The following is a 27,986-nucleotide window of genomic DNA, read 5'->3' as shown; positions in this document are numbered from 1 at the left end:
TACAGGAGCTGCTCAGGGTGATGAGGACGATCGATGATAGAATTGTCCACGAATTAAATACTACGATTCCAACAGCTTCCTTTGTGGGGAAAGTTGATCCTAGCCAGACGTGTAAAGAGCTGTACGAGTCTGTGAGTGAGCACACTTTTGACTTTCAGGTCACTTCCTTGCTGTTTTGTCATGTTCAGGGCCCAGTGTCTAAGGAAAACACTGCCTTGATATATCGTGCTTTGTGTATTCATAACTGGCCCCTCAGCTTCTCTGCACATCTAAACCACATGCATGTAACAGCTGCTTCAGTTTAAAACCACGCTTTGTTCTGCAAAGCTCATCTTTTGGGGAGCACTTTGGGCTTCAGCAGATGGCATTAGCCCAGTCCATCTTTTCTTTTAAAAAGGATGCTAGCACGTTTTTCCTGCTATTCTGCAAGACTCCTTATGTATACCTTTGACTTTTGATCAGGTTGGTAGCTGCTGCTCAAAGCAGTGTTGCTTCCAACATGTGAATTGTGGAGTCAAAGGGATTTCTGTAGGTACAACAATACTGACCTCAGAAAGTTTCTCTTTTAACTTGTTTTTTGTTCTCTGTTGAGTTGTTGTGACCTTCTTTCTCTTCCCACTTAGTTGATGAATGCTCACACCAACAGAGAAAGAATCATCAAAAACTGCATCGCTCAGACTTCCAGTGTAGTGAAAACTCTCAGAGAAGAGAGGGAAAAGGCCCAGGATGATGTAGCATTATTAAAACAACTCAGGAAAGAGCAGACAAAGGTGAGTGGTGGAGCTTTTTAGAGATCTCTTATAGAGGAAGAAGAGGGTATCTTTCCCAAGTGGAAAGAGAGAAAGAAGTAATGGAGAGAACCTGAAGTGGATCCTGACTCAGGCAGTCTTTTCTGAGGTTCTTGTTGACTGGATTTGTGAGAACCATCTATCTGTCAAGACAGAGCTTCTTTTATCCTGCAAGTGAAGCTTTTTCTGAGGTTATGTTACACAAATACCATGGAAAAACACTTGCACTTCCCCATGGTGGACTCTAACCTTCACTGACTGACACCACTGAGCTACAGCTTACTTTTCCTGTCCTCTACAAGGAGCTGCCAGGCAACCTTGAATTCCACTTAACCATCTTTTTTTCTATTTAATATTTTTTTGACTAATATTTTGAGTCCCTCGTGGTGGTGCGAGAAAGACCTCTGGGTTTGCATAAGAAATTCTGATGAGCAAATGCCCCCTCAGCCTTCTGGCCTCTGAGTGGAAAGTGTACTTCACCAGAGGTGAACAGAGGTGATTGAGATGGAGTATCAGTAGTGAAGAAAGGAACCCTGCTGAAGTTCTTGGCCCCATTCCAGGGCCCCTTTGGTAAGGGAAAGGATACAGAAAGAACTGTGTGGCAGGCGAGTGGTTTTATTCTTAAAACCTCACTTAAACTGCTAACAAGCATCATATTAGTTTGGGTAAAACCAGAAGGGTAGCTTAGTATTTTCTACAGATTTTGTTTGCAGAGCCAGTTCTTTAAGTTGTTTAGTTACTGAGCCCAGAACTTCTCAATGAAACCACTAGGAGGATCATAGTGATAATGTTTAATGATTAGAGGTGATTTTAAATGTTAAAAGCAGTCCATGATTTGGAAACCTCTCAGAAATTTTTTGACGAGATGACCTCAAATTTGCACTTGGACTTTATGAGGTGTAATCCCCCTGCTTTGTTTGGTTCTTTGTTTTCCATAAGAGTTGTGTTTTTTTTTCTACAACTCAGAAAAGCTGTCTGATAGAACACATCCTGGTTTTAAGGTTATGCATTTCAAATGTATATTCACTCGATTGCAATACAGATCTCTTTTCTCTCTTTATATGTGTTTCTGTCATCCTGCTAGTTTTACAAATTAGTGGACTTTATCCATAATTATTACTTCTGGGTCATTGAATGAGAAAACTTGGAGTAGTAGTTTCTCTGAACTGCAGAAGATACTCTGAGTGTTTATTTTATGGAATTATTGTGGTCATCTAGTCACTGTGGATGCTGGATTGGTATTTCAAACAGTTTGAAGTCTTGTTGAGTAGGTGAAAGTCCACCCAACAGCTCTAGTTGTTCTGTGTGCCTGAACATCTTACTTGGAAGGTTTTTGATGGGACTTCTGTCTTGGCTTGCACCTATTCAACAAGACTCTGGTTGGAACTGTATATTGAAAATGGATCAACTCTGATCTTCAGTCTGTTGTGTTAAAGACTCCCAACAAAAGTATATCTTAGATGTGGGCAAAAATGGCAGGTGGTTCTTGTACCTCCTGCTATCACTTCAGGACCAAATTACTGCAGATCCCCTGAACACAATAGATCAATAGATGCGAGACCCCAAAGAGATTCTTATGTTTCTCGTGGGTTGAGTGAGTGCTCACAAACTGTGTTTTGTGGTAGTTCTTGCTGGAGCTTTTGTATCTGTGCACACCTGATTTGTCCTGCTGTGATGATATAAAATAAAAATTGGTTCAGATCACACAAACATATATGATCAGACTGCAAACCCTTTTTGGTCAGCGCACAGAATAGACAGCAAAGGAAGTAGAGGGGGTCTCTTTATGATCTTAATTTTGAATCCAGAATCTGAGGTCTGTGTTCAATCCTAGCTTTCCTACCAGCTCCCTATATGACTCTAATAGTACAAGAATGACAACTCAAGACTGCAGAGCTAACCCCAGCCCTGGCATTCGCTGTGCTGAATGCTTGAATTAGGCGCAGTTATTTATGTCTGAGAAGCCATTAATGTTAATCAGTTAACTGCTAGCAAATCTTGACAGGCAATTTTTAAGACTAGAGCATTAGTAATCAGGAGCTGCTTCTGCTAGGCTTGCATTTTGAGTCTGCCTTCACCATGCCCTTGCAGACTTCCCTCTGCCCTGAGCATTGGCTGAATGGAAGGGCCAGGCTCTCAAGATGATTACACCTTCTGGGGGATGGGGAATGCGCACCTGGTGCTGGGGTTGTGAGCTAGAAAGTTGCAATGGTAGTAAATACTGAAGGCTGCAGGGAGGCCCAATTGACAATAATCTCTTTTTCGGTTACTTTTTACAGTTGAAATTGATGCAGTCGGAGCTCAATGTTGAAGAAGTGGTAAACGACAGAAGCTGGAAGGTACTCAGTCACTTAATCGTGATGATTTTCTGTCCCAACAGACAGTCCTGCACTGGAAATGTGGTATTGGTACCTTATGAAACAAGTTAATTAGAAATATATGAGGGTAAATGTTTCAAGTCAGTCATTTCCCCAGTTCCTCAGTTCCCAGAGACCTAAACTTTAAAGTTGCACTACAAGGAAAAGAAAAGTGTTTGATTTAGTGGGGAGAAGAGGACTGTGGATTATTCCCTGTGTCTCTTTTTCCACCTTGCCCAGTGGCTAAGGACTTTGTAAACTTTTCTGTGGTGGCCTATCTGAAAAGCTTTCCAAGGCCTCTAACAGTGCCAGAGAAATGGGTCTTTCAAATTTGCCTGTCTGGTGCTGACCCAGGGGAGGGTGTGGCTGTGGAGTTTGAACCTTTTTGTGGTCGAATTTCTTCAGGCCTGAACTGACACTCCATGGTGCAAAGGGCAGCCTTGCCGTTGCTCTCCCGTGTCAGTAGAGGGAGATCAAACCCTCTGGTTTGATGGCCCTAAAATCTGTCTCGTTATAGAGTGATCTTAACACTTAAGCTTAAATTCTGAGGTGGCTGTATTGTGTCACTGCAGCGTTTCACATCTAGCATTCTTCTTTGGTTTGTTGTAGCTTTTCCGAGCTTTCAGTACTGCAGAGAGAACTTCTTTCCCTCTCTAAATGCAAAAAGGATTTTTGCAAATAGCTAGTACTAGCTGCACCTCCATTTTCAATCTCTACTTCATGATTTTAGTTCCCTAGATTGCATCGTTGTAAAAGCGATACAGCTTTGTCTTGTGTGTTCTTCAGTAACTGTGGGCTGATGAGATGAGCATTTACACAGTTTTCATGTATGCTTTGCTATCAGTACTACCTCTGTACTGTCCCAAAAAGCTAAGCATGCCCTTAAGTTTAATTAATTATAAACCAGCTCAGATCTGACTAAGCAGTGGCAGAGCCTTAACAACACACTGCAGGTCCCCAGTGGCAAATATTTTATGGCAACTCTGCTATAGAGTAACAGCCCCTGCCCTCATCTTCATTCTGAAGTACTGAGTTGATACCAAATTTAATACTGGTCCCAGTGTTTTCTTGTAGCTGCCCTAAGGTTTTTCTAGTGACAGAACTGTCTAATTTTTCCAGAAGATGGAGAGTTTATAAATAGTAAGGTATGAATGGCGCAGGGGTATTTTAGCTTGCTAGCGTATTCCTCAACAAGTGTTAAAGAGTGGGGCTTGAGGAGATAACTATTTCTAGATTTTATCTTCAGCTCTGCTATCATGCTCTGAATATACACTTAATTGTCTTATTAAGCTGCCTGTGAAAATATGTCACTGAAGGAATTAGAACCAGTCACAGCTGTGGGCAAAATGCAGTTTGTTACATGGAAGTGGTTATTGGTTTGCAGGCTGGTGTTTTACTGTTGCAGACTTCTAGCTGGGAAATACACTCATGTATTTCCCTTAACCCTAACCAACTGTAAACTGACTGGAAAAATCTGATTAGGAAACAGTTAATTTCAAACACTCTGGCTAGCTGTACCAGTAGTGGCATACAGAAAGATGCTGCTTTATAGAAATGCAGGCAGTGGACTTTGGATGATGCCAGACAAGGAATTGACTTCCAAAACAAACCACTTGCATTAGTCTCTGTACAGCACCTTGACACTGGAGTTTATCGTTGGAGTATTTTATACTAATATGTAAAAGCCAACAAAATCAAACTTCTGCATAGCAACATTAATGTTAAGGTTTCTCAGGCACTGTTTTTCCTGTCTGAAAAATGAGAATAGCACTTGACAGGTAGACCAATGGAGTTAAAGGGACCCAAATAACACACTTGAGTCAATGATCCTGAAAGTAAGAGGCAGTGTTAGTAAGATTATAGTATTGATCTTCCTTCTGTGGGTTGTGGAGTTAACTGTTAAAGATGTTTTTATATGATAGCAAGCAAGCTAGTGTGGGTTTTGATGCAAGAGACCCTTGCAGTGTTTTTGAGCATATTTCCAGTATCCTTTTAGACTTATATGCCATATTAAATGTCTTTAATAGACAATGGACAAAAGTGGTGCAATTTGTTTAATATTAAAATGCTTCTGAATTGAAACCCTCTGTTACTCTTAATTTCTACAGTTTCCTCCTATCCCTGATCTGATCTCAAACATTTACATAGTCTTAACTCTGCCAGAGGTGTCCATTGCCTGTGGTAACATAATGGTAACATAATTTGCATATGAGTGAAAGAAACTATATCACAACTTCTGTTTTCTGCAATATGAAGCAGTTTCTAATACAAGTCTGTTTTATAAAATAAATTAAATGTGAAAGTAAGTTGAAAATTACTCAGAAATTGTTGAGAATCAATGCTGTAACTAATGTGTGCTCCAAACTTTTTCTCAAGATGGGTTTTGAACTCTGAATAAGGAGATCAGCTATAGAAGTAGAAGATTCTAGGAAGAAACAGCTTGAAATAACATATTTATATAAAGTGATGCATAACTTCCCCAAAATTACAAGATCACTCACTTTGTAAAGCCAATGGGAGAGTTCACCAAACTTGATATCCTGATGATCGTGGGCATTTGGGTCTGCCAAGTCCCTGCACAGCTTGGCAAAATGCACTCTTGTGGGAGTGCTGGTGGGGCACCCAACAGCTGCCAGTGCCTCGGCTTGGTGCTGGGTGCTGCTCGTATCACTTTTGAGGCATGTGCAGGACCAAGTCACTACATAACTGACTGTCTTGTGAGAGCCCCTGCGACTTTGGTGGGAGCCTGCATGTTGTGCTTTTGATTCAGACTGCCTTCTTTTAAATAGTCCTGTTTATTGGCCTTCCTTAGGGCAGGCAGTCTGCTTGACAAGGCCTGCAGCAGGTCAAGCTAAATATACAGGATCATCAGGATCCGGTTCTGTGTGCTAAATTTTACCCAGAGAAGGTGCCAGAGGTGAGTGAGGCAAGAGCGCTGTGCCCTTTGCATGGGAGTGCTGGCAGCACTGGCACCTGCTGGCAGATAACTGAGTGTCACTGTGGCTTCCAGGAGCCCTGGCCCCTCTTCTTAGCTGTCATGACAATGTAAAATATGTTTGCTCAGGAAGGAGAGGAAAACAGCATCCACGTTTGAATGTCAGAGTGAAGTTAACGGAACACAACCATTCAGGAGCCTTCCAGTGATTCTATTGCTCCCTTTTAAAAACAAAAAGTCATCAGCATCTTGGATGGTAACAGACTACCAGGATTAAGAGTCTGCCTTGTCTTAGGGTGAGCACTTAGTGCTGTGCAGTTCCCCAGCATCAGGCTACAAACTTTGCATTCACTAAAGCCAGGAGAGAAGGTGAATGGAGACAGATGCCTTGGTAAGTACCATTTATTGGTACATGAGTACTGGGCAGCCTGAGATGTGTGCTATGTGAAGAGGTCATTGCCTGAACTAGCTGTGTAGTTTTTCTGATCTCCTGGATGAGGGCTGATTTGCTTTTGCTCTTCTGTTTTGGTGTCTCAGGTATTTAATGAGCGGTGCCGAATTCACTACAAGCCTCCAAAGAGTCAATGATGTGGGATATTTTCCATCAAGGTGGTCCATAACTGTGAGAGCCAAACTGGAAAGAGACCTTGGGTGAGCTGTATTGGGACCCTCCAGAACCAGTAGAACCCAGTCTTGTTTTGTTTTGGACCTACTTAGCTGACATCTCAAGGCTGAAGTGATTCTCCTGTAATTGAGAGAAAACAATTCATCTTTTGTACCAAATATGTGAACAAATGAGTTTTATAGTATTAAAATAATTTTGAAATGGAATGCAAAACTGGCATCTTTCTTGAACTTCTACAGCTTCAGCAGTCCCAGAGGGGAAGAAACAGTAAAAGGCCTCTCTGAGCAGGGAGGACAAGGCTCTCCCTGACCTGGTGCCTGCTAAACTATCAAGTGAGCGTGGTATGTTTGTACAGCAAATCTGCTAAAGTCTGCAAGGAAATAAAAATTGCAGAATAATCAGCATGTGTAGTAGGTTCAGCATCCCTGAAAGTAAGAAACTGTCAGCATTATTCCAAACTGCTTAACAGGAGCAGCATTGGCTCAGAGCTGTGTGTGGATACAGGTTTGCCATTGCTCCTACAATGCTGACAGGCAGCATCTGTTGCATACTGTCCTTTAGTATGTGTTACCAAGTTCTGAATTTTTCCTTTGTATAGGGAATGAGGTGTTGATTAAAACCACTTTGAGTTGGAGATGAAGGTATGTTTCCTTTGGGAATGAGACAGTTAACAGTCCAGTGATTATTTTTTGTCGCACCTTCTGAACCTTTAAAATTAATTCTACAAGTGAATTGCTTTTGAGTTGAGATAAGACCTGTGCATAGCTGACCTTGTTGATTCTGACCATAGTGTTGTGTTAGGAAGCTTTAATGCAATACCCCTGCAGTAATAGACAGATAAGTATGAGGAAAACTTAATTAATAATAATTATACCTTTATTTTTTACTAACTCAGGCTGTCAGTCAAATGACAAGGTCTGCATGGTTGCCAGCTAGTTTTATTTCTCAGTCATATATCTTTAATATATCTTTAATAACCACTGGATTTGAACAGAGCATTAAAAATACAGGCTCCATCTTGCAATTCAGCAAGAGCAATGAAATTACTGCATACTCTCAAGATACCTAAAAGCTGTGCATATATGGGGGGGTGGCAAGTACGTGCAGGACCTTTGACACTGAAAGCTGACAAAGATCTGTGCAGTATCATCTGTTTTATAGTTGTTTGTCCAGTAGAGACTGCAACTACTTGGTGACCTTTTATTTTTAGGCAGCAAGGTCATTTAGTCTCACTTTTTTTTTTCTGAGAATGAGGCAGAAATATATTTTAAATCTTTGAGGATGTAAATCCTAATGTTCAAACCTCATTTTTTTTCTTTTTTTTCTCAAGGTACTGCAACTGTTCTATGCAGAACTTTATTCGAGTTGGAGCACTCATCTCATTCTTGAAGATTTCTCATTGTTTTTCTGCAACTCTGAAAGCAGAAAACATGTTTGTTCATCAACCGTTAAATTCTTATAATTGTTTTTCATCAAAATGGAAATCAAATACTGCTCAGAACTATGGGCTGAATTAGCAGTAACCTAAATTCATGACATGATCGATTAATGAGATGTTGAGAACAGTCAGCTTTTATTTCAAAGTCGGTACTTTAATAGTGACCTCTTCTGTAGGTGTCTAAAATACTTGTTCTCTCCGTGGCTTGGGTCAACTGCAAGGACAAATTCGCCTTTTAAGCCAGTTGTGTGATAGAGTCTTCTGCTAGCGTAAAGAGTTGGCATCAATACTCTTGAAATTTAATCTTGTGTTTCTGTAGAAACTAGAGACTGTAATGAGAATTAATCATTGTCCTCCTTTATCCATCCAGATGTTTGCTCAGCTGTTGTGGGAAAACTTATTCGCTTTAGCAGATGCTGTGAAAAATGACCTGTGAAATGGATGTGATACATACACAGATTTTTTTTTTTTTAAATTTGTTATGAGAAAACTGTGTAAAACTAAAACACCAAAAAGCCAATCCAACGTAACCTTATTTTCATTTTGAATATAAGGGCAAAGAAGTAGCCCTCTACAAAGCTGTCTCTGAAATACTTCAGACACCATAAGAAGACTCCTAAGTCCCAAACACCCCTTCTTTGGGTGTCTGCAGCTTGTATGCAGAGGGTTGCACTAAGAAGTTGTATTGCTCCATTTAGTTTGCTCTGAGTGCTGAGGGATATCTCCTACAGTAGTCCATGGCAAATCATGTGGATTAGAGGCTGTTTATATCTTGCTGTTGAACTTGGTGGAACAAGAAGGTAAGTGGAATTGCATGCTGTGCTTTGGGGCACGGGGCAGGAGAACATGGCTCTGCTATTTTCTGAGTCTTTCAGATGTGCCTGTGAAGGGGGATGGTTTGTGATGGTCCGAAATGGCATTGGTATGAGCTGTGGGCCATGCTGAACACAGACCGGTAAAATCTCTATCTAGTGACCCCATCCATTCTAGGATCAGGTTAAGTCTGGATTGAACCTTGCTTCAGCGTTACCATGGAGGTAGTTACAAAACTATTGGGCTGCTTGGTGTCACATGGGAATCAAATAATGGACCCTACAAATAGCAGAATTAAATCCTTTTCCTGGTTTTAACTTTTATTTCTGAAAGTAAAGGCACTTGAGCACAACTGATGGCCCTGTCCAGAGTCCAAGACATCCTTGCTCCTGTACTGGGGCTTTCCTGTTTCTTGGAAGTGGTGGATAGAGGTGGACAGATCCCACTTGCTTGGAAAGTCCTCTCAAGTTCGTGCATCTTATTTTCTTCTGCAAAATAGAAGGAGATGTGTTTTTGCTGGCACTCAGTGCTGTTGTGTTCTGCAGCCTGTAGGTGTGAAAGAGTGATGAAACAGGAAATTTCTTTACAGAACATATTTAAGGGTAGGCTTTGGTCGTCTGGAAGCCTAGTGAGGGGAAGAGACTCTTTACTGGCACTGTAGGCTCACCATAGGCTGGAATACGATGACTTTGTGCTGCTGAAGGTCAGGCATCTATTAGTTCTTGTTGATTTCAGGGTCTGTAGCAGGAGGGGAAACCTTTTTTGCAGACCAGCATGTTGAAAATCAAGGCTGATGTTACTGTGGAGATAAAAAAAGATCTTCAACTGGTACATGGATGGCTGCTTTCCTCTTGAAGCTCTTAAAAGCATTCAGATCATGTATCATAATCCAGTCACAATTAGGTGTCTGACTTCATTTCTGGTTTAAAGATGACTTGTAAATATATAACTCTGCGGTTTGGATTTCGGTCAGGGTTTTTTTATATTTTTGTTTGCTTTGTTTTGTTACTGTACCAGTGTTTTTATTTACTGTAGCTTGTAGTTCTTAAACTTGCATATACAGGACCAGACTGTAGTGGCCTGCAAGCTGTAAACTTTGTTTCTTCCTTATTGGGGTAGTACATGGTGCAAGATGTTACTCAGCTTCACAACTCTAAAGAATGCCAGAGATGTTCTGCCAGCAGAGATTCTCCAATATAACAGCAGTAAATTGAAGGGAAATTCTCATCTGTGCAAATGCAGAGTGCAGGCTGGAATGGTACGTAAGATCAGAGGTCACAAATCCTAAAAGAGGGGACAGGCGTTAGCTTGTTGATGTTGTGCAGGGGATGGAATGGGAGCCACCGTTCTTTTCATGCTTTTATTCCAAATCCTATTTTGTTACATCTGAAGCTGACTAGAGAGGGGTGTAGGCGAAGGTTGCCTAGGGTGAGGTTAATCCATTGCCACTGATCATCTTTGATGACAGGTCTGTGAAACGTCAGCACTTCAAAATGATTTCCTGAAGTATGTGTGCAGGATGAGTACTGCATCCCAGTCTTAAAACTATCACTGGATTTTGGGACAGCCATTAGCAGTTTCAGCAGCTCCCATTCCTTTTCTTCCTGAGAACTGGAAGCATTTTTCTCTTGGTTCAGAAAGATGTTGTCTCAAGGCAACTGTTTCTCCTCAAATGTTTTTCATGCCCTCCCATAGCACTGCTGCTCAAGTTTGGGAAATTCTGCAACACCTTTATCGGTAACAGCTCTAACACTGGTCTATATACTGTTGAGTTTAGGGCCCGTAGAGCCCCAGATTCTGAATGTCAGGTCCTTTGTACCAAGAACGGGCCTAGAAGTCAGGTGTGAAGTTTACAGCCTGTTGCATCGCTTGTCACCTGTGAGGAGGAGGGTCAGTAGCCTGGGTAGCACACTGGTAAGTCTGTGCTACACAGACCCCACTGTTGTGGCCATAAACACGCTTGTTTTGGGCAAACTACCTTGTGCTGATTGCAGCAGAAGTGCCCTTTGCCTGTGTGCAGCACGTAGTCTCATTTCACCTATTCCCATGTACCCACCCCTGGAGACTACAAATTGTCTGGTCTCTTGGTGCCTCTCTGGTCCTTGCTCTGGCACAATATTCCTCCTGTTTTCTGGAGAGAGGGATGGCAGGAATACCAAAGGGGAGTAAATTTTTTTGTGGTCTGGAAGTGTTAGTTCTCCCTTACCTAGGAGGGCTGGTAAAACTTATTAGTCGTCCCTCAGTAGGTTTTGAGCTTTTTCCATTCATGTATAGTCATGAATGTGACTGTGCCATGTGTCTGTAACTGGGAATTAATCCTTCTGACTCTATATTCTGCGTGTTGCCTGTTTCAGCAGTGTACCTTGGCATTAGGACAGCAATTGTGCCCACACTGCTCCTCTAGCAAGAGGGATGGTACTTTGTCTTCCAGCAATTGGCACTAGGGTTTGAGTTGAAATGTAAATGTTACTGTATATTCAGTTGTTATTATGTATTGCCTGAATGCAGCTCTAGAGCTTCTGCTTCTGATGGGAAAGAAGCAGAAATACCATTCTTGCAGTACTCACCAGCAGCTGGAATTTAATTTTTTCTACTTCTGGTGCTGGTGTTTACCTTGGCACCTTTCTGGTTAGGCAGAGGGAAGTCAAGTCACTGAAGATATGATGCAATCTGCTCCTCTTTTGCATTGGGAAGGATACTGAGGTAATAAAATTCCAAGTTGAACGGGACCTGCAGTAGGGAAATTACTGCATGCTTTCTTCTGATCTTGAATAGTATTGGGAAATACTGGGTGTGACTTTGATCCATTTCCTAAGTGCACAGAGCAGTTATCTGCACATGGGTGAAGAGGCAAGAAATTCCATTTGCAGCCCAAAACAATTGTCTTGCGAAGTAGGTGGCTGGGGTCCAGTGTTTGCTTTTGTTATTAACCTGAAGACTGAACTCTCTTAAGATTCTTAAAGTGCTTTTTACATTTCTTATTAATATTATCAGCATTTTACATTGCTTCCCCCCCCCCCGTTTTCCCAGTTAGTTGGCTTCTCCAGTTCAGTAATGGTAGGCTCCATGTGTTGTAGGTCCCATGATTCCATGACAGTGTGGGATGAGGACCCAGGGGCCAGGCAATGGTTAAGGCTGCCTATTTATGACCTACAGTGGATACCCTCTACATTATCTTTGCGGATGGAGATAGGCATGGTTGACGTCAAGAAAGGATGTGTTGGCGGAAGGAGGAGGTGCTGTGGAGCCAGGATGATCATCTTTTGGCTCTGACAAACAGAACAGACCAAAACAAAATCGTAAGACCGGAACCTTGAAGCATACCAGGCCCAAAAATTAAGAGTCATTTGAACAGGAAACAGAACCACCCTGCATATGTCAATGAGGTTAATGAAGTACGTGCTACCACACATTGCTATCTTACTCAGCTCTCCACTTCGATCACGCCATATGTAAAAGGAGGAGGAGGATACCATTGGGCTGTATATAAGGAGGGCAGAAACTTCATCGAAGTACAGGGAAGACCCAAAAAGACCTCAGGGACAGTCAACGGACGACTCTCCTCTCTCTCATCCCAAGCAGGAACGTCTTTGTGGTAAGCCTTTGTGTCTGATTGTTACTATTCCCCAGGTTAGTAAAATATTATTATTGTTGTTAGAGCTTCGTTGCAGCAGGTGCATTTACCAATGGCAGTTTCAAATCTGAATTTCTGTTGCTTCAATAAACCGAACTGTTTGTGAATCTGTGAGCGCAGAAGTTCTCCTTGATTGCAATCAAAGTGTAAACCACACTATTTGTGAATCTGTGCTCGTGGAAGTTCGTATTGAACATGACTAGAGTTACAGTGATGACTTGCTTCTAATCCTAAATTAAGTGTAGCCATACCCAGCCCCTCTTGCCCCAAGGCCCAGCTGGAATGCAGGGGGGTTTATTTTCTGACAGATTTCTTACTCTTAATTCAACACACACGTTTCTCTGTGTATGTGTGTGTGTATATATATATATATATATGCAAGATGCCTGGTGACTCTGCTCAGACTGTGCTAAACTTCCCTCTTCAGAACCACCTGTCATGTCATCTATCACTGGGAACTTCTCTGACCCCAAGTGTGCTGCTCAAGAAGTCCAGGATATCACCAACGCGGTGAGTTGTGCCTAGTCTATAGATGAAGTCTCTGTGTGCAAAGAGCTGAGTGCTGAAGGTTGTGTAAAGGCTGAGAGACCAGATGCTGATACTGAAGCAGGGTTTAAAGTGGCTACCTTCAGTGAATGTTCACATGTAGTTCAAAGCCCAGTTCTGCTACGCCAGCACTGAAGGGGCTTGTTTGAAATGAGAGGAGGCGTATTTGAAGGGAGAAGCTTGTACGTGGTAGAACTAATTCCTCCCTGAAGGCCATGGATGGGACCAACTACATGCCAGTCTGCCCTAAAAAATGATTTAAACAGGACAAGGCAACAGATAAATGGTATGTTCTCTGCTGGCATTGTTTTCTGGAGTCACAACTATGATGCAAGGGCAAATAGTGAGACCGTGGGGCAAGGTGGGCTTGGCACAAGGCAGGCAGGTCACAGACAGTGGTCCTGTCCTGGAAGCAGCTGTGATAGCAGCAGCCCTGCAGTACAGCAGCTCTTTTTCAAATAAGTATAAATTGCATCCTTAGGAGCTGGAGGGGAGCAACGTGGCATGGGAAGACTCCGTCTGTGTGTCCCGTCTTGTCTTCCCACCTACCTGAGCCCCTTCATCCTCTGTCTGCAAGACGAGTTCTTCCCTCTTGAGCCATTGCACCAAGTGTAACTTATGCCATCCTTGAAGAAAGACCCCCAGGAAAGGGTGGGGCTGAAGGCATCAGCCAACACTGCTGCACACTCCCTGTGCAGGGTTCCCAGCAGGATTGATTTAGGTAGTGCACAGGTGGAGGGGATATCGTTTAAAACCCGCTTTGCTTACTTGAAGGTATTTAATGTCACACAAGGCTTGTGATTTAGCAGAGGGATACAAATATTCTGCTAACTCGATGCAGATCTAATTACTGTCAGCAGAATGTAGCAATTGCAATACACAGTTCAGTGATGACACTGGTGTGGTCTCTGTCACTGGTCTGTATAACATGCTCCCTGTCACAACACTAAGCTCCTCAGTCCCCAGGAAGGGGTCGGTGGGTTGAAGCCACTTCTAGCCAGCTGTTTTTTTCAAAATTCTTGTGTTCCCTGTTTAGTTTTTATACTGTGTGTTGGGCAGAGCCACGTATTCACTCCCTCCATGCTGGTCTGGCTAATTCAGGAGGGTGTTTCCTTTCCTTTATTGAGCTCAGGAAGTTACACCACCTGAATGATTCCCTCGACTGACAGAGCTATTTGTCTAAAACACCTTGTGGTCCCCTTGGTGTTGAGGTAAAGTCAGCTTATCTGCAAAAGCTGTGGTCAGTCACACCCTGCTTTATCCAGGGGGTTTTGTGGGCAGCACATTGCCCTCCCCAGCTCCCCTGAGCCTTCTCCGTTGTGGGGCTTAATTGCTGAGAAACAGCTGGGCTCACCAGAGTTGGGTATATGTACATGGGGGAGGGCTGAAGTATGGGGTAACAGGTCAGTCAGAGGGGAGATAATTTACTGCAGAACAGAAAGAGAAAAGGATGATCTACAATTGCTTGGGGGACACCAATTGAATGACTCAGGAGCAGTATCACTGTTCCTCTTCTGCTGGCACAAGTGGTTGTAGGAGCAGCACTTGTAGAGATGAGGAATTCCCTGTTGCCTACGGAGGGGAGACCCTAGCAGGGACTTGTAGCACCTTTGTGTATTTGCCATTCGTGTTTGCTCATGTGTAAGATGAGGAGGGCAATGTCTCAGGCCAACTGGGGGCTTGAAATTTGACTAATGAGTCTTGCGAAATGCCTCAAGGGCTTCCTTTGAACATGGCTGGGCCAGTGCAGCATCCCAGATACTGAGCTACATTTTCAGTGCTGGGCTGTGTCATTCCTGGGTGATCCAAAGTATTTCAGCACTAGGCTGTCAGTGAGCAAACAGGCTCTAATTCCAAATATTGTTGCCGGTGTATTTTGGTTCTGAAAAAATCTCCGGAGCAGTTAATTAGGGGTGAGATAAGAAAGGGTTTATTTGCCAAGGCAATAGGTGATATAGACGCGCGCGAGGCCGTGCCCTAGAGGTTACATTTTATAACATTATCCATCCAATCCCAGATGTGTCCACTCTTTGGCCCTTCCTCTGGACCGCCCCGGACCCTCCCCCTGAGAATTGGGTCTGGGGTCTTTTTGGGACCACCTACTTCATCATCTTCAGCTTCATCAGAGTACAAAGGGTATATTGTCACCTAGTTTTTGACCGTACTCTGTGGTTTAGGCCCCGATACGCTGTTCTCCAAACAGTCTAGGCCTTTGCCTTGACAAAAGACTAAACACTGCTACTGGATTCGGGGGTAGGTTGATATAGAAGGCATAGAATGGGGTAAGAGGGTTAGGGAATGTATAAACAAGGGAAAGGAACAAGGCACAAAGGGGTTTCTGCTTTTAAAACCTACCTATAAAATTTACAAGTCTTACAAATATTAGAAAAATAAAAAAACCATTGGGGGCTTAAGGCATCATATGAATGCTGGTTTCAGGCTGTGCTAATGCTCCCAAAGTACAGGGCAAATATGGCATTTGAAATGTGGATGTTGAGATTTTCTGTTTGATTCCAGAAGAGGAATGATCTTAGTTTTGGTGTTCTTTCATTCTCAGTAACTTCAGGAGAATAAAAACAGATGATTCTTTGTTCTTTATTTTCTGCCTTGTACTGAGAGCAGGAGAGAGAACTCTTCCTGGTCCCTCCCCATCACAGAGGCTTGGGTATAGTTCTCTAAGGAAAATACCCTTATGTTGGGGCAGTCCTTCTGTGCTTCCAGACTGTGCATATTTTAGAAGAAAAGCATCAGAGGACCTGAGTGCAGCTCTGAGGTTGTGAAACAGAGCAGGGATTTTCAGCCTCCCAGGCTGACTGGCATGGGCACTGGTGTTCCAGATGACGGGAGCTGGCTTGCACTTCTGTGTAACAGTGTGGTTGAACACAGGGTGTACCCTGATAGGGGGCATGGCTTGGTGCCTCCATCCTTTGATCCAGAATCAAAAGGGCAGCAAGTAGCAGTTTGCTGTCTGTAGTGAGCAGGAGGCTGTTCAGCTGCGCAGCTTTGGAGCCAGGAAAATCAGTTAGGAAATTTCCTTCTCACAGGATTTTAAATAGTGCTGGAGGCAGTGCTGGAGGTCCTGGTGTAAATCGATTTAGAGTGGGGGTTCTGGATTTATTTTATCAAGGATGTATGTTTGAAAGGATGGGATTTGAAGTGGTAGATGTGAAAGAAAAGCCCGAGTATGAACCTGCCAACCATTTTTCCTTTTCTTTTACAGGTGAAACTACAGCTTGAAGTGAGGGTAAACGGGAGATATGACATCTTTAGAGCCATACTCTACAGGAGTCAAGTAGTTGCTGGGACAAATTACTTGATTAAGGTTTGTATATGATATAGGAGGGAGTGCTTTGCAGTTCAACAATACAGGTGACTTGCAGAGTAGCTTAGAGCTGGAAAGAGAAGCAGGTGTGGTAGAAAAGCATCTGATGTGAGTAATAGAGTTGAGGACTATCTCAGGATGTTTATAAAATTCCTCTCTTCGGCACTACTGTAGAAGAGGAATAGTTCTTTCTGTATTTTCCAAACCCTCTCTCTGCTGTGGAGGAAAAACCAGTCCTGCTTAGTTTAGATCCCTCTGAGAGCACCATTCATCCTCTACTAGAAAACCTTACCCACGTCTGTGAGCAGCTTTCTGTGAAGTAGCACGGAAGAACTTGCTGGGTGTGGTTTGCATCTGAAGGCCAGCAAGCACTGCTGAGCAGCAGGCTGGCCTTCTGGAGCAGAGCACACATGGCATGGGACTGCTGTCTCTCAAACCCCACGTGTGTGGGGACATGTGCCTGGTGGGACACGCTCCCCTGACAAGAGTCAGAATCTTTATGAAAGAAATTGTCTGGTAGCATTTGGGGGAGAGTAGTTCTGCAGAGAGATGTGGTGAGCATTTGCTCCACGCTTCTCATATTTAGTTGATGACAGGAAGGACAGACAGTGCGAAACATCTCTCCCAGGTGTTTTTTTTAAAATAACACCAGTTATTTGTGCTCTGTGGGCACCAGGGGGCTGTACTGACAGACTACCTCTTCTGTGGCTAGTCAGAGTCTTAGCTACATGATTGATATTTATCCTTTCCTTGCTCCAGTGAGATGTGCTTTCACGTTGTGGACAAAGCACTGAGTAATGAAGAGTAACAATTTACTGGAGGGCTGAAGTACAGCCAGAAGTCATGCCCAGTTGCATCCCAGATTTGTCTCTTCTTTCCCAATCTGCAGACAAGGCTTTCAGGTTGTCATTGCTTCTCAGGACCACATGCTGGTTTGGGATGGATCTTTCTGTACTAAGAACGGATGTTGTCTCTGCATCTTGTCCCAGCCCTGAGTCATTAAGACTCACTGGGTCTTGTCTTCCACCCTGAGTGTGCCAAGAGGCTGAGAGCTGATGTGCTGACATCTTGGTGACCAAAAGAGGACACCATCAAAACCTTTCTCCTGTTCTGCCTTCTGGTGCTTCCACCCTCAAGCAGTCCTGCTCATTTTCCCTTCATCTGAGACGGAAGGTTTTTTATAGAGTTTTCTCCAGGTGTAGACAGCAAGTACTACCTAGACTTGGGTGAAGAGCTGTGGAAGTAAAAAGTGGAGATAGAACCTCAAATTAAGCTCCACGGCAAAGACAGTCTTTTAAGTATGTAAAGAGTATCCTTTTGTTTGAACCTGCTTCAAGCCATGCTTCTCACTTTCCCCCTGTTTTGTTTTCTAGGTCCAAGTTGCTGATACTGAATATGTCCACTTAAAGGTGTTTGTGGGCCTTCCTCCGGAGAACTTATATCCTGCCCTTGTCAGTTTTCAGACTGGCAAGACCAGAGATGATCCTCTGGACGACTTCTGAGACACGATGAGGGCAGTGCCTCACTTCTACAAGTCACGTGGGGGTTCTGACCATGACAGTAAATGCATGAAAATAAAATAAGGCTTGAAAGCTATTTGTTCCTTCACTGTGTGTCATGCCTTGGGCCGCTGCCCGACTAAAGCTCAAGTAGGCTCCAAAATACTGTTTCAAGCTGTTTCTGCCACCTACAGGGGTACTACAGCTGTAAGACAGGGGCCACCTACTTCAGCTCCTCTTTCCAAAACTCTGTTGGGTATCTTGGGCTTTTTGGGTTTGTTTCAGTGCATTAAATGCAAGCTATTGGCGACTTGTCAGAAAGAGTGTGAGATAGACCATTTCTGGCACGGGGGAACTGAGAACCCAAACTATCCTCCTTTAAGTGCAGCTTCACTCACAGGGAGGAGAGGGGTGGTGGGGCGGGGAGCAGGAATGTGTGCCTTGAAGGAATGGGAAGACAGTCTCCTTCCACCATTGGTCAGTAGAACCCTAAATTTTACGGCAGCAGGTATTAGAAACTAAACGGAGCTTGTGGACTAACAGGGAGGACATGGTGAGAAGCTTGAACCAGAGTGGGCAAGAAGGCATTGTTTCCCCTGCCATCACCTATAAATAAATGCTCTGCTGGGGCTTTGAGCAGGCCGAGCTCTGCCGAGTTTGTGAGGAGACTGGGGATGCAGGATCAAGCTCTTTGTTGAGATGGTTCCCTGCCCATCAGCCAAGTTTGCTGATGGAAATCTCCCTCCAGAGCTGATCCACTCTGTTGTTGCTTCACTAAGGAATGGTTCAGGAAACACCACACTGGGGCATGCTTTCCAGTGGGATTTTGAGCCATGGTGGGTGGGATGGGGCAGCCATCCATGTCAGCATCTTCTGGAAGGATGTGCCAATGGAGGTTCTCAGGCTCCAGCTTTCAACAGAAGGATGTTCCTCAACTTTTCTTCATCAGTGTTGTGTTGTGTTGTGTGACACACAACAGGCTTTTGGGCATCTGCCTGACCAGAGCTCCTCTTCCCTTGGACTCAGCAGGATGAGAATATATCCCCTTCTCTGTGCATGGGAAAAGGGTTTGGTTGTAAATCACCTTCCCAAAGAGGGTCCTTGCTACTGATCTTCCCTTGTGCCCAGAGTGTGTGTCACTGCCATTGGCTGCAGGAGTGGCTCTCAGGCAACCTGTGGAGCTGGAGGCCTAGAGCTCCAGGTAAGAGTACAGTGAGGGGGGAGGGCTTTTCCAGCAAATATATCATGATTTTTCTGTTGCTATAAAATCATAGAATTTCCGAATTATGAAGGTTGGAAGAATTTGGTCATCATGAAGCAGACTGAGGGGAGGAGGCTCTTTACTGGTACCACAGGCTCAGCATAGGCTGGGGTGAGATCTTTGTGCTGCTGAAAGTCAGGTTTCTACTGATCTTTCTTGATGTATGATGCCAGAAATCTTCTGAAATCAGGATGAGGAGCAGAAGGGGAAACGTTTTTTTTCAGACCAGCGTGGTGAAAGTCAAGGCTGATGTTACTGTGATCATGAAAACAGATCTTCAACTGGTACATGGAGGGCTGCTTTCCTCTAGTTCTTGAAAACATTCAGACCATGTGTCATACAACCCAGTCACAATGAGGTGTCTTTACACTGTGAAACCAGAAGGCTGAACTGCTGACTCGGGCGTTCACAATTGTTCCTCCAGAGCTGCCTTTGTTTCTGGCTTAAAGATGACTTGTAAATACGTAAATCTGGGGTTTGGATTTTAGCCAGAGGATTTTTATATTTTTGTTTGATTTGTTTTGTTACTGTACCAGTGTTTTTATTAACTGTAGCTTGTAGTTCTTAAACTTGCATATACAGGACCAGAGCGTAGTGGCCTGCAAGCTGTAAACTTTGTTTCTTCCTTAGTGGGGTAGTACATGGTGCAAGATGTTACTCAGCTTCACGACTCTAAAGAATGCCAGAGATGTTCTGCCAGCAGAGATTCTCCAATATAACAGCAGTAAATTGAAGGGAAATTCTCATCTGTGCAAATGCAGAGTGCAGGCTGGAATGGTACGTAAGATCAGAGGTCACAAATCCTAAAAGAGGGGACAGGCGTTAGCTTGTTGATGTTGTGCAGGGGATGGAATGGGAGCCACCGTTCTTTTCATGCTTTTATTCCAAATCCTATTTTGTTACATCTGAAGCTGACTAGAGAGGGGTGTAGGCGAAGGTTGCCTAGGGTGAGGTTAATCCATTGCCACTGATCATCTTTGATGACAGGTCTGTGAAACGTCAGCACTTCAAAATGATTTCCTGAAGTATGTGTGCAGGATGAGTACTGCATCCCAGTCTTAAAACTATCACTGGATTTTGGGACAGCCATTAGCAGTTTCAGCAGCTCCCATTCCTTTTCTTCCTGAGAACTGGAAGCATTTTTCTCTTGGTTCAGAAAGATGTTGTCTCAAGGCAACTGTTTCTCCTCAAATGTTTTTTATGCCCTTCCATAGCACTGCTGCTCAAGTTTGGGAAATTCTGCAACACCTTTATCGGTAACAGCTCTAACACTGGTCTATATACTGTTGAGTTTAGGGCCCGTAGAGCCCCAGATTCTGAATGTCAGGTCCTTTGTACCAGGAACAGGCCTAGAAGTCAGGTGTGAAGTTTACAGCCTGTTGCATCGCTTGTCACCTGTGAGGAGGAGGGTCAGTAGCCTGGGTAGCACACTGGTAAGTCTGTGCTACACAGACCCCACTGTTGTGGCCATAAACACGCTTGTTTTGGGCAAACTGCTTCGTGCTGATTGCAGCAGAAGTGCCCTTTGCCTGTGTGCAGCACGTAGTCTCATTTCACCTACTCCCACGTACCCACCCCTGCAGACTACAAATTGTCTGATCTCTTGGTGCTTCTCTGGTCCTTGCTCTGGAACAATATTCCTCCTGTTTTCTGGAGAGAGGGATGGCAGGAATACCAAAGGGGAGTAATTTTTTTTGTGGTCTGAAAATGTTTGTCCTCCCTTACCTAGGAGGGCTGGTAACACTTCTTAATTGTCCCTCAGTAGGTTTTGAGCTTTTTCCATTCATATATGGTCATGAATGTGACTGTGCCATGTCTGTAACTGGGAATTAATCCTTCTGACTCTATATTCTGCGTGTTGCCTGTTTCAGCAGTGTACCTTGGCATTAGGACAGCAATTGTGCCCACACTGCTCCTCTAGCAAGAGGGATGGTACTTTGTCTTCCAGCAATTGGCACTAGGGTTTGAGTTGAAATGTAAATGTTACTGTATATTCAGTTGTTATTATGTATTGCCTGAATGCAGCTCTAGAGCTTCTGCTTCTGATGGGAAAGAAGCAGAAATACCATTCTTGCAGTACTCACCAGCAGCTGGAATTTAATTTTTTCTACTTCTGGTGCTGGTGTTTACCTTGGCACCTTTCTGGTTAGGCAGAGGGAAGTCAAGTCACTGAAGATATGATGCAATCTGCTCCTCTTTTGCATTGGGAAGTATACTGAGGTAATAAAATTCCAAGTTGAACGGGACCTGCAGTAGGGAAATTACTGCATGCTTTCTTCTGATCTTGAATGGTATTGGGAAATACTGGGTGTGACTTTGATCCATTTCCTAAGTGCACAGAGCAGTTATCTGCACATGGGTGAAGAGGCAAGAAATTCCATTTGCAGCCCAAAACAATTGTCTTGAGATGTAGGTGGCTGGGGTCCAGTGTTTGCTTTTGTTATTAACCTGAAGACTGAACTCTCTTAAGATTCTTAAAGTGCTTTTTACATTTCTTATTAATATTATCAGCATTTTACATTGCTTCCCCCCCCCCGTTTTCCCAGTTAGTTGGCTTCTCCAGTTCAGTAATGGTAGGCTCCATGTGTTGTAGGTCCCATGATTCCATGACAGTGTGGGATGAGGACCCAGGGGCCAGGCAATGGTTAAGGCTGCCTATTTATGGCCTACAGTGGGTACCCTCTACGTTATCTTTGCGGATGGAGACAGGCATGGTTGACGTCAAGAAAGGATGTGTTGGCGGAAGGCGGAGGTGCTGTGGAGCCAGGATGATCATCTTTTGGCTCTGACAAACAGAACAGACCAAAACAAAATCGTAAGACCGGAACCTTGAAGCATACCAGGCCCAAAAATTAAGAGTCATTTGAACAGGAAACAGAACCACCCTGCATATGTCAATAAGGTTAATGAAGTATGTGCTACCACACATTGCTATCTTACTCAGCTCTCCACTTCGATCACGCCATATGTAAAAGGAGGAGGAGGAGACGATTGGGCTGTATATAAGGAGGGCAGAAACTTCATTGAAGTACAGGGAAGACCCAAAAAGACCTCAGGGACAGTCAACGGACGACTCTCCTCTCTCTCATCCCAAGCAGGAACGTCTTTGTGGTAAGCCTTTGTGTCTGATTGTTACTATTCCCCAGGTTAGTAAAATATTATTATTGTTGTTAGAGCTTCGTTGCAGCAGGTGCATTTACCAATGGCAGTTTCAAATCTGAATTTCTGTTGCTTCAATAAACCGAACTGTTTGTGAATCTGTGAGCGCAGAAGTTCTCCTTGATTGCAATCAAAGTGTAAACCACACTATTTGTGAATCTGTGCTCGTGGAAGTTCGTATTGAACATGACTAGAGTTACAGTGATGACTTGCTTCTAATCCTAAATTAAGTGTAGCCATACCCAGCCCCTCTTGCCCCAAGGCCCAGCGGGAATGCAGGGGGTTTATTTTCTGACAGATTTCTTACTCTAATTCAACACACACGTTTCTCTGTGTATGTGTGTGTGTATATATATATATATGCAAGATGCCTGGTGACTCTGCTCAGACTGTGCTAAACTTCCCTCTTCAGAACCACCTGTCATGTCACCTATTGTTGGGGGCTTCTCTGACCCCAAGTGTGCTGCTCAAGACGTCCAGGATATCACCAACGCGGTGAGTTGTGCCTAGTCTATAGATGAAGTCTCTGTGTGCAAAGAGCTGAGTGCTGAAGGTTGTGTAAAGGCTGAGAGACCAGATGCTGATACTGAAGCAGGGTTTAAAGTGGCTACCTTCAGTGAATGTTCACATGTAGTTCAAAGCCCAGCTCTGCTACGCCAGCACTGAAGGGGCTTGTTTGAAATGAGAGGAGGCGTATTTGAAGGGAGAAGCTTGTACGTGGTAGAACTAATTCCTCCCTGAAGGCCATGGATGGGACCAACTACATGCCAGTCTGCCCTAAAAAATGATTTAAACAGGACAAGGCAACAGATAAATGGTATGTTCTCTGCTGGCATTGTTTTCTGGAGTCACAACTATGATGCAAGGGCAAATAGTGAGACCGTGGGGCAAGGTGGGCTTGGCACAAGGCAGGCAGGTCACAGGCAGTGGTCCTGTCCTGGAAGCAGCTGTGATAGCAGCAGCCCTGCAGTACAGCAGCTCTTTTTCAAATAAGTATAAATTGCATCCTTAGGAGCTGGAGGGGAGCAACGTGGCATGGGAAGACTCCATCTGTGTGTCCCGCCTTGTCTTCCCACCTACCTGAGCCCCTTCATCCTCTGTCTGCAAGACGAGTTCTTCCCTCTTGAGGCATTGCACCAAGTGTAACTTATGCCATCCTTGAGGAAAGACCCCCAGGAAAGGGTGGGGCTGAAGGCATCAGCCAACACTGCTGCACACTCCCTGTGCGGGGTTCCCAGCAGGATTGATTTAGGTAGTGCACAGGTGGAGGGGATATCGTTTAAAACCCGCTTTGCTTACTTGAAGGTATTTAATGTCACACAAGGCTTGTGATTTAGCAGAGGGATACAAATATTCTGCTAACTCGATGCAGATCTAATTACTCTCAGCAAAATGTAGCAATTGCAGTACACAGTTCAGTGATGACACTGGTGTGGTCTCTGTCACTGGTCTGTATAACATGCTCCCTGTCACAACACTAAGCTCCTCAGTCCCCAGGAAGGGGTCGGTGGGTTGAAGCCACTTCTAGCCAGCTGTTTTTTTCAAAATTCTTGTGTTCCCTGTTTAGTTTTTATACTGTGTGTTGGGCAGAGCCACGTATTCACTCCCTCCATGCTGGTCTGGCTAATTCAGGAGGGTGTTCCCTTTCATTTATTGAGCTCAGGAAGTTACACCACCTGAATGATTCCCTCGACTGACAGAGCTATTTGTCTAAAACACCTTGTGGTCCCCTTGGTGTTGAGGTAAAGTCAGCTTATCTGCAAAAGCTGTGGTCAGTCACACCCTGCATTATCCAGGGGGTTTTGTGGGCAGCACATTGCCCTCCCCAGCTCCCCTGAGCCTTCTCCCCTTGTGGGGCTTAATTGCTGAGAAACAGCTGGGCTCACCAGAGTTGGGTATATGTACATGGGGGAGGGCTGAAGTATGGGGTAACAGGTCAGTCAGAGGGGAGATAATTTACTGCAGAACAGAAAGAGAAAAGGATGATCTACAATTGCTTGGGGGACACCAATTGAATGACTCAGGAGCAGTATCACTGTTCCTCCTCTGCTGGCACAAGTGGTTGTAGGAGCAGCACTTGTAGAGATGAGGAATTCCCTGTTGCCTACGGAGGGGAGACCCTAGCAGGGACTTGTAGCACCTTTGTGTATTTGCTATTCGTGTTTGCTCATGTGTAAGATGAGGAGGGCAATGTCTCAGGCCAACTGGGGGCTTGAAATTTGACTAATGAGTCTTGTGAAATGCCTCAAGGGCTTCCTTTGAACATGGCTGGGCCAGTGCAGCATCCCAGATACTGAGCTACATTTTCAGCCTCCCAGGCTGACTGGCGTGGGCACTGGTGTTCCAGGTGAGGGGAGCTGGCTTGCACTTCTGTGTAACAGTGTGGTTGACACAGGGTGTACCCCGATAGGGGGCATGGCTTGGTGCCTCCATCCTTTGATCCAGAATCAAAAGGGCAGCAAGTAGCAGTTTGCTGTCTGTAGTGAGCAGGAGACTGTTCAGCTGGACAGCTTTGGAGCAGGGGAAATCAATTAGGAAATCTCCTTCTCACAGGATTTTAAATAGTGCTGGAGGCAGTGCTAGGAAGGAGGGCTGGAGGTCCTGGTGTAAATTGATTTAGAGTGGGGGTTCTGGATTTATTAAGGATGTATGTTTGAAAGGAAGGGATTTGAAGTGGTAGATGTGAGAGAAAAGCCCGAGTATGAACCTGCCAACCATTTTTCCTTTTCTTTTACAGGTGAAACTACAGCTTGAAGTGAGGGTAAACGGGAGATATGACATCTTTAGAGCCATACTCTACAGGATTCAAATAGTTGCTGGGGCAAATTACTTGATTAAGGTTTGTATATAATATTGGAGGGAGTGCTTTGCAGTTCAACAATACAGGTGACGTGCAGAGTAGCTTAGAGCTGGAAAGAGAAGCAGATGTGGTAGAAAAGCATCTGATGTGAGTAATAGAGTTGAGGAGTATCTCAGGATGTTTATAAAATACCTCTCTTCGGCACTACTGTAGAAGAGGAATAGTTCTTTCTGTATTTTCCAAACCCTCTCTCTGCTGTGGAGGAAAAACCAGTCCTGCTTAGTTTAGATCCCTCTGAGAGCACCATTCATCCTCTAACTAGAAAACCTTACCCACGTCTGTGAGCAGCTTTCTGTGAAGTAGCACGGAAGAACTTGCTGGGTGTGGTTTGCATCTGAAGGCCAGCAAGCACTGCTGAGCAGCAGGCTGGCCTTCTGGAGCAGAGCACACATGGCATGGGACTGCTGTCTCTCAAACCCCACGTGTGTGGGGACATGTGCCTGGTGGGACACGCTCCCCTGACAAGAGTCAGAATCTTTATGAAAGAAATTGTCTGGTAGCATTTGGGGGAGAGTAGTTCTGCAGAGAGATGTGGTGAGCATTTGCTCCACGCTTCTCATATTTAGTTGATGACAGGAAGGACAGACTGTGTGAAACATCTCTCCCAGGTGCTTTTTTAAAAATAACACCAGTTATTTGTGCTCTGTGGGCACCAGGGGGCTGTACTGACCGACTACCTCTTCTGTGACTAGTCAGAGTTTTAGCTACATGATTGATATTTATCCTTTCCTTGCTTCAGTGAGATGTGCTTTCACGTTGTGGACAAAGCACTGAGTAATGAAGAGTAACAATTTACTGGAGGGCTGAAGTACAGCCAGAAGTCATGCCCAGTTGCATCCCAGATTTGTCTCTTCTTTCCCAATCTGCAGACAAGGCTTTCAGGTTGCCATTGCTTCTCAGGACCACATGCTGGTTTGGGATGGATCTTTCTGTACTTTGTAAGAGCAGATGTTGTCTCTGCATCTTGTCCCAGCCCTGAGTCATTAAGACTCACTGGGTGTGCCAAGAGGCTGAGAACTGAGGTACTGACATCTTGGTGACCAAAAGAGGACACCATCAAAACCTTTCTCCTGTTCTGCCTTCTGGTGCTTCCACCCTCAAGCAGTCCTGCTCATTTTCCCTTCATCTGAGACGGAATGTTCTTAATAGAGTTTTCTCCAGGTGTAGACAGCAAGTACTACCCAGACTTGGGTGAAGAGCTGTGGAAGTAAAAAGTGGAGATAGAACCTCAAATTAAGCTCCACGGCAAAGACAGTCTTTCAAGTATGTAAAGAGCATCCTTTTGTTTGAACCTGCTTCAAGCCATGCTCCTCACTTTCCCCCTGTTTTGTTTTCTAGGTCCAAGTTGCTGATACTGAATATGTCCACTTAAAGGTGTTTGTGGGCCTTCCTCCGGAGAACTTATATCCTGCCCTTGTCAGTTTTCAGACTGGCAAGACCAGAGATGATCCTCTGGACGACTTCTGAGACACGATGAGGGCAGTGCCTCACTTCTACAAGTCACGTGGGGGTTCTGACCATGACAGTAAATGCATGAAAATAAAATAAGGCTTGAAAGCTATTTGTTCCTTTGCTGTGTGTCATGCTTTGGGCCGCTGCCAAGCTAAAGCTCAAGTAGGCTCCAAAATACTGTTTCAAGCTGTTTCTGCCACCTACAGGGGTACTACAGCTGTAAGACAGGGCCCACCCACTTCAGCTCCTATTTCCAAAACTCTGTTGGGTATCTTGGGCTTTTTGGGTTTGTTTCAGTGCATTAAATGCAAGCTATTGGCGACTTGTCAGAAAGAGTGTGAGATAGACCATTTCTGGCACGGGGGAACTGAGAACCCAAACTATCCTCCTTTAAGTGCAGCTTCACTCACAGGGAGGAGAGGGGTGGTGGGGCGGGGAGCAGGAATGTGTGCCTTGAAGGAATGGGAAGACAGTCTCCTTCCACCGTTGGTCAGTAGAACCCTAAATTTTACAGCAGCAGATATTAGAAACTAAACGGAGCTTGTGGACTAACAGGGAGGACATGGTGAGAAGCTTGAACCAGACTGGGCAAGAAGGCATTGTTTCCCCTGCCATCACCTATAAATAAATGCTTTGCTGGGGCTTTGAGCAGGCCGAGCTCTGCCGAGTTTGTGAGGAGACTGGGGATGCAGGATCAAGCTCTTTGCTGAGATGGTTCCCTGCCCATCAGCCAAGTTTGCTGATGGAAATCTCCCTCCAGAGTTGATCCACTCTGTTGTTGCTTCACTAACGAATGGTTCAGGAAACACCACACTGGGGCATGCTTTCCAGTGGGATTTTGAGCCATGGTGGGTGGGATGGGGCAGCCATCCATGTCAGCATCTTCTGGAAGGATGTGCCAATGGAGGTTCTCAGGCTCCAGCTTTCAACAGAAGGATGTTCCTCAACTTTTCTTCATCAGTGTTGTGTTGTGTTGTGTGACACACAACAGGCTTTTGGGCATCTGCCTGACCAGAGCTCCTCTTCCCTTGGACTCAGCAGGATGAGAATATATCCCCTTCTCTGTGCATGGGAAAAGGGTTTGGTTGTAAATCACCTTCCCAAAGAGGGTCCTTGCTACTGATCTTCCCTTGTGCCCAGAGTGTGTGTCACTGCCATTGGCTGCAGGAGTGGCTCTCAGGCAACCTGTGGAGCTGGAGGCCTAGAGCTCCAGGTAAGAGTACAGTGAGGGGGGAGGGCTTTTCCAGCAAATATATCATGATTTTTCTGTTGCTATAAAATCATAGAATTTCTGAAT

The 27,986-nt window shown here is 44.5% G+C and overlaps 2 protein-coding genes across 2 annotated transcripts; both read left to right on the top strand.

The window, feature by feature from the left end:
• The first annotated feature begins 5 nt into the window (after nucleotides 1-5).
• Nucleotides 6-18,054, top strand: CCDC58 (coiled-coil domain containing 58). Its single transcript, XM_029960668.1, has 8 exons — nucleotides 6-131; nucleotides 624-770; nucleotides 3,068-3,127; nucleotides 6,618-8,943; nucleotides 12,034-12,551; nucleotides 13,018-13,100; nucleotides 16,357-16,458; nucleotides 17,832-18,054. Exons 1-4 carry the CDS (start codon nucleotides 21-23, stop codon nucleotides 6,666-6,668), a joined length of 369 nt encoding a protein of 122 aa, XP_029816528.1. The 5' UTR covers nucleotides 6-20; the 3' UTR covers nucleotides 6,669-8,943; nucleotides 12,034-12,551; nucleotides 13,018-13,100; nucleotides 16,357-16,458; nucleotides 17,832-18,054.
• Nucleotides 18,055-19,729: 1,675 nt separating this feature from the next.
• LOC108642144 (cystatin-A-like) lies at nucleotides 19,730-26,798 on the top strand. The gene is made up of 5 exons (XM_025896534.1): nucleotides 19,730-19,995; nucleotides 21,812-22,329; nucleotides 22,790-22,872; nucleotides 25,115-25,216; nucleotides 26,576-26,798. The coding sequence occupies exons 3-5, from the start codon at nucleotides 22,801-22,803 to the stop codon at nucleotides 26,702-26,704; spliced, it is 303 nt and encodes a 100-aa protein (XP_025752319.1). The 5' UTR covers nucleotides 19,730-19,995; nucleotides 21,812-22,329; nucleotides 22,790-22,800; the 3' UTR covers nucleotides 26,705-26,798.
• The last annotated feature ends 1,188 nt before the right edge of the window (nucleotides 26,799-27,986 follow it).

Source organism: Manacus vitellinus, unplaced genomic scaffold (genome assembly GCF_001715985.3).
Source record: "Manacus vitellinus isolate BGI_N305 unplaced genomic scaffold, ASM171598v3 scaffold_28_pilon, whole genome shotgun sequence".
Taxonomy (NCBI): domain Eukaryota; kingdom Metazoa; phylum Chordata; class Aves; order Passeriformes; family Pipridae; genus Manacus; species Manacus vitellinus.
Note: the sequence above shows the minus strand (reverse complement) of the source record. Positions and strands in the feature narration are given on the sequence as shown.

Excerpts from the sequence above, each read along its gene's own strand:
- LOC108642144 (XM_025896534.1), top strand. The coding sequence starts at position 22,801 with ATGTCACCTATTGTTGGGGGCTTCTCTGACCCCAAGTGTGCTGCTCAA. Across the intron at positions 22,873-25,114 it reads TCCAGGATATCACCAACGCG|GTGAAACTACAGCTTGAAGT; the intron begins GTGAGTTGTGCC and ends TTTCTTTTACAG. Across the intron at positions 25,217-26,575 it reads GGGCAAATTACTTGATTAAG|GTCCAAGTTGCTGATACTGA; the intron begins GTTTGTATATAA and ends TTTGTTTTCTAG.
- CCDC58 (XM_029960668.1), top strand. The coding sequence starts at position 21 with ATGAGGACGATCGATGATAGAATTGTCCACGAATTAAATACTACGATT. Across the intron at positions 132-623 it reads GTAAAGAGCTGTACGAGTCT|TTGATGAATGCTCACACCAA; the intron begins GTGAGTGAGCAC and ends CTTCCCACTTAG. Across the intron at positions 3,128-6,617 it reads TAAACGACAGAAGCTGGAAG|GTATTTAATGAGCGGTGCCG; the intron begins GTACTCAGTCAC and ends TTGGTGTCTCAG.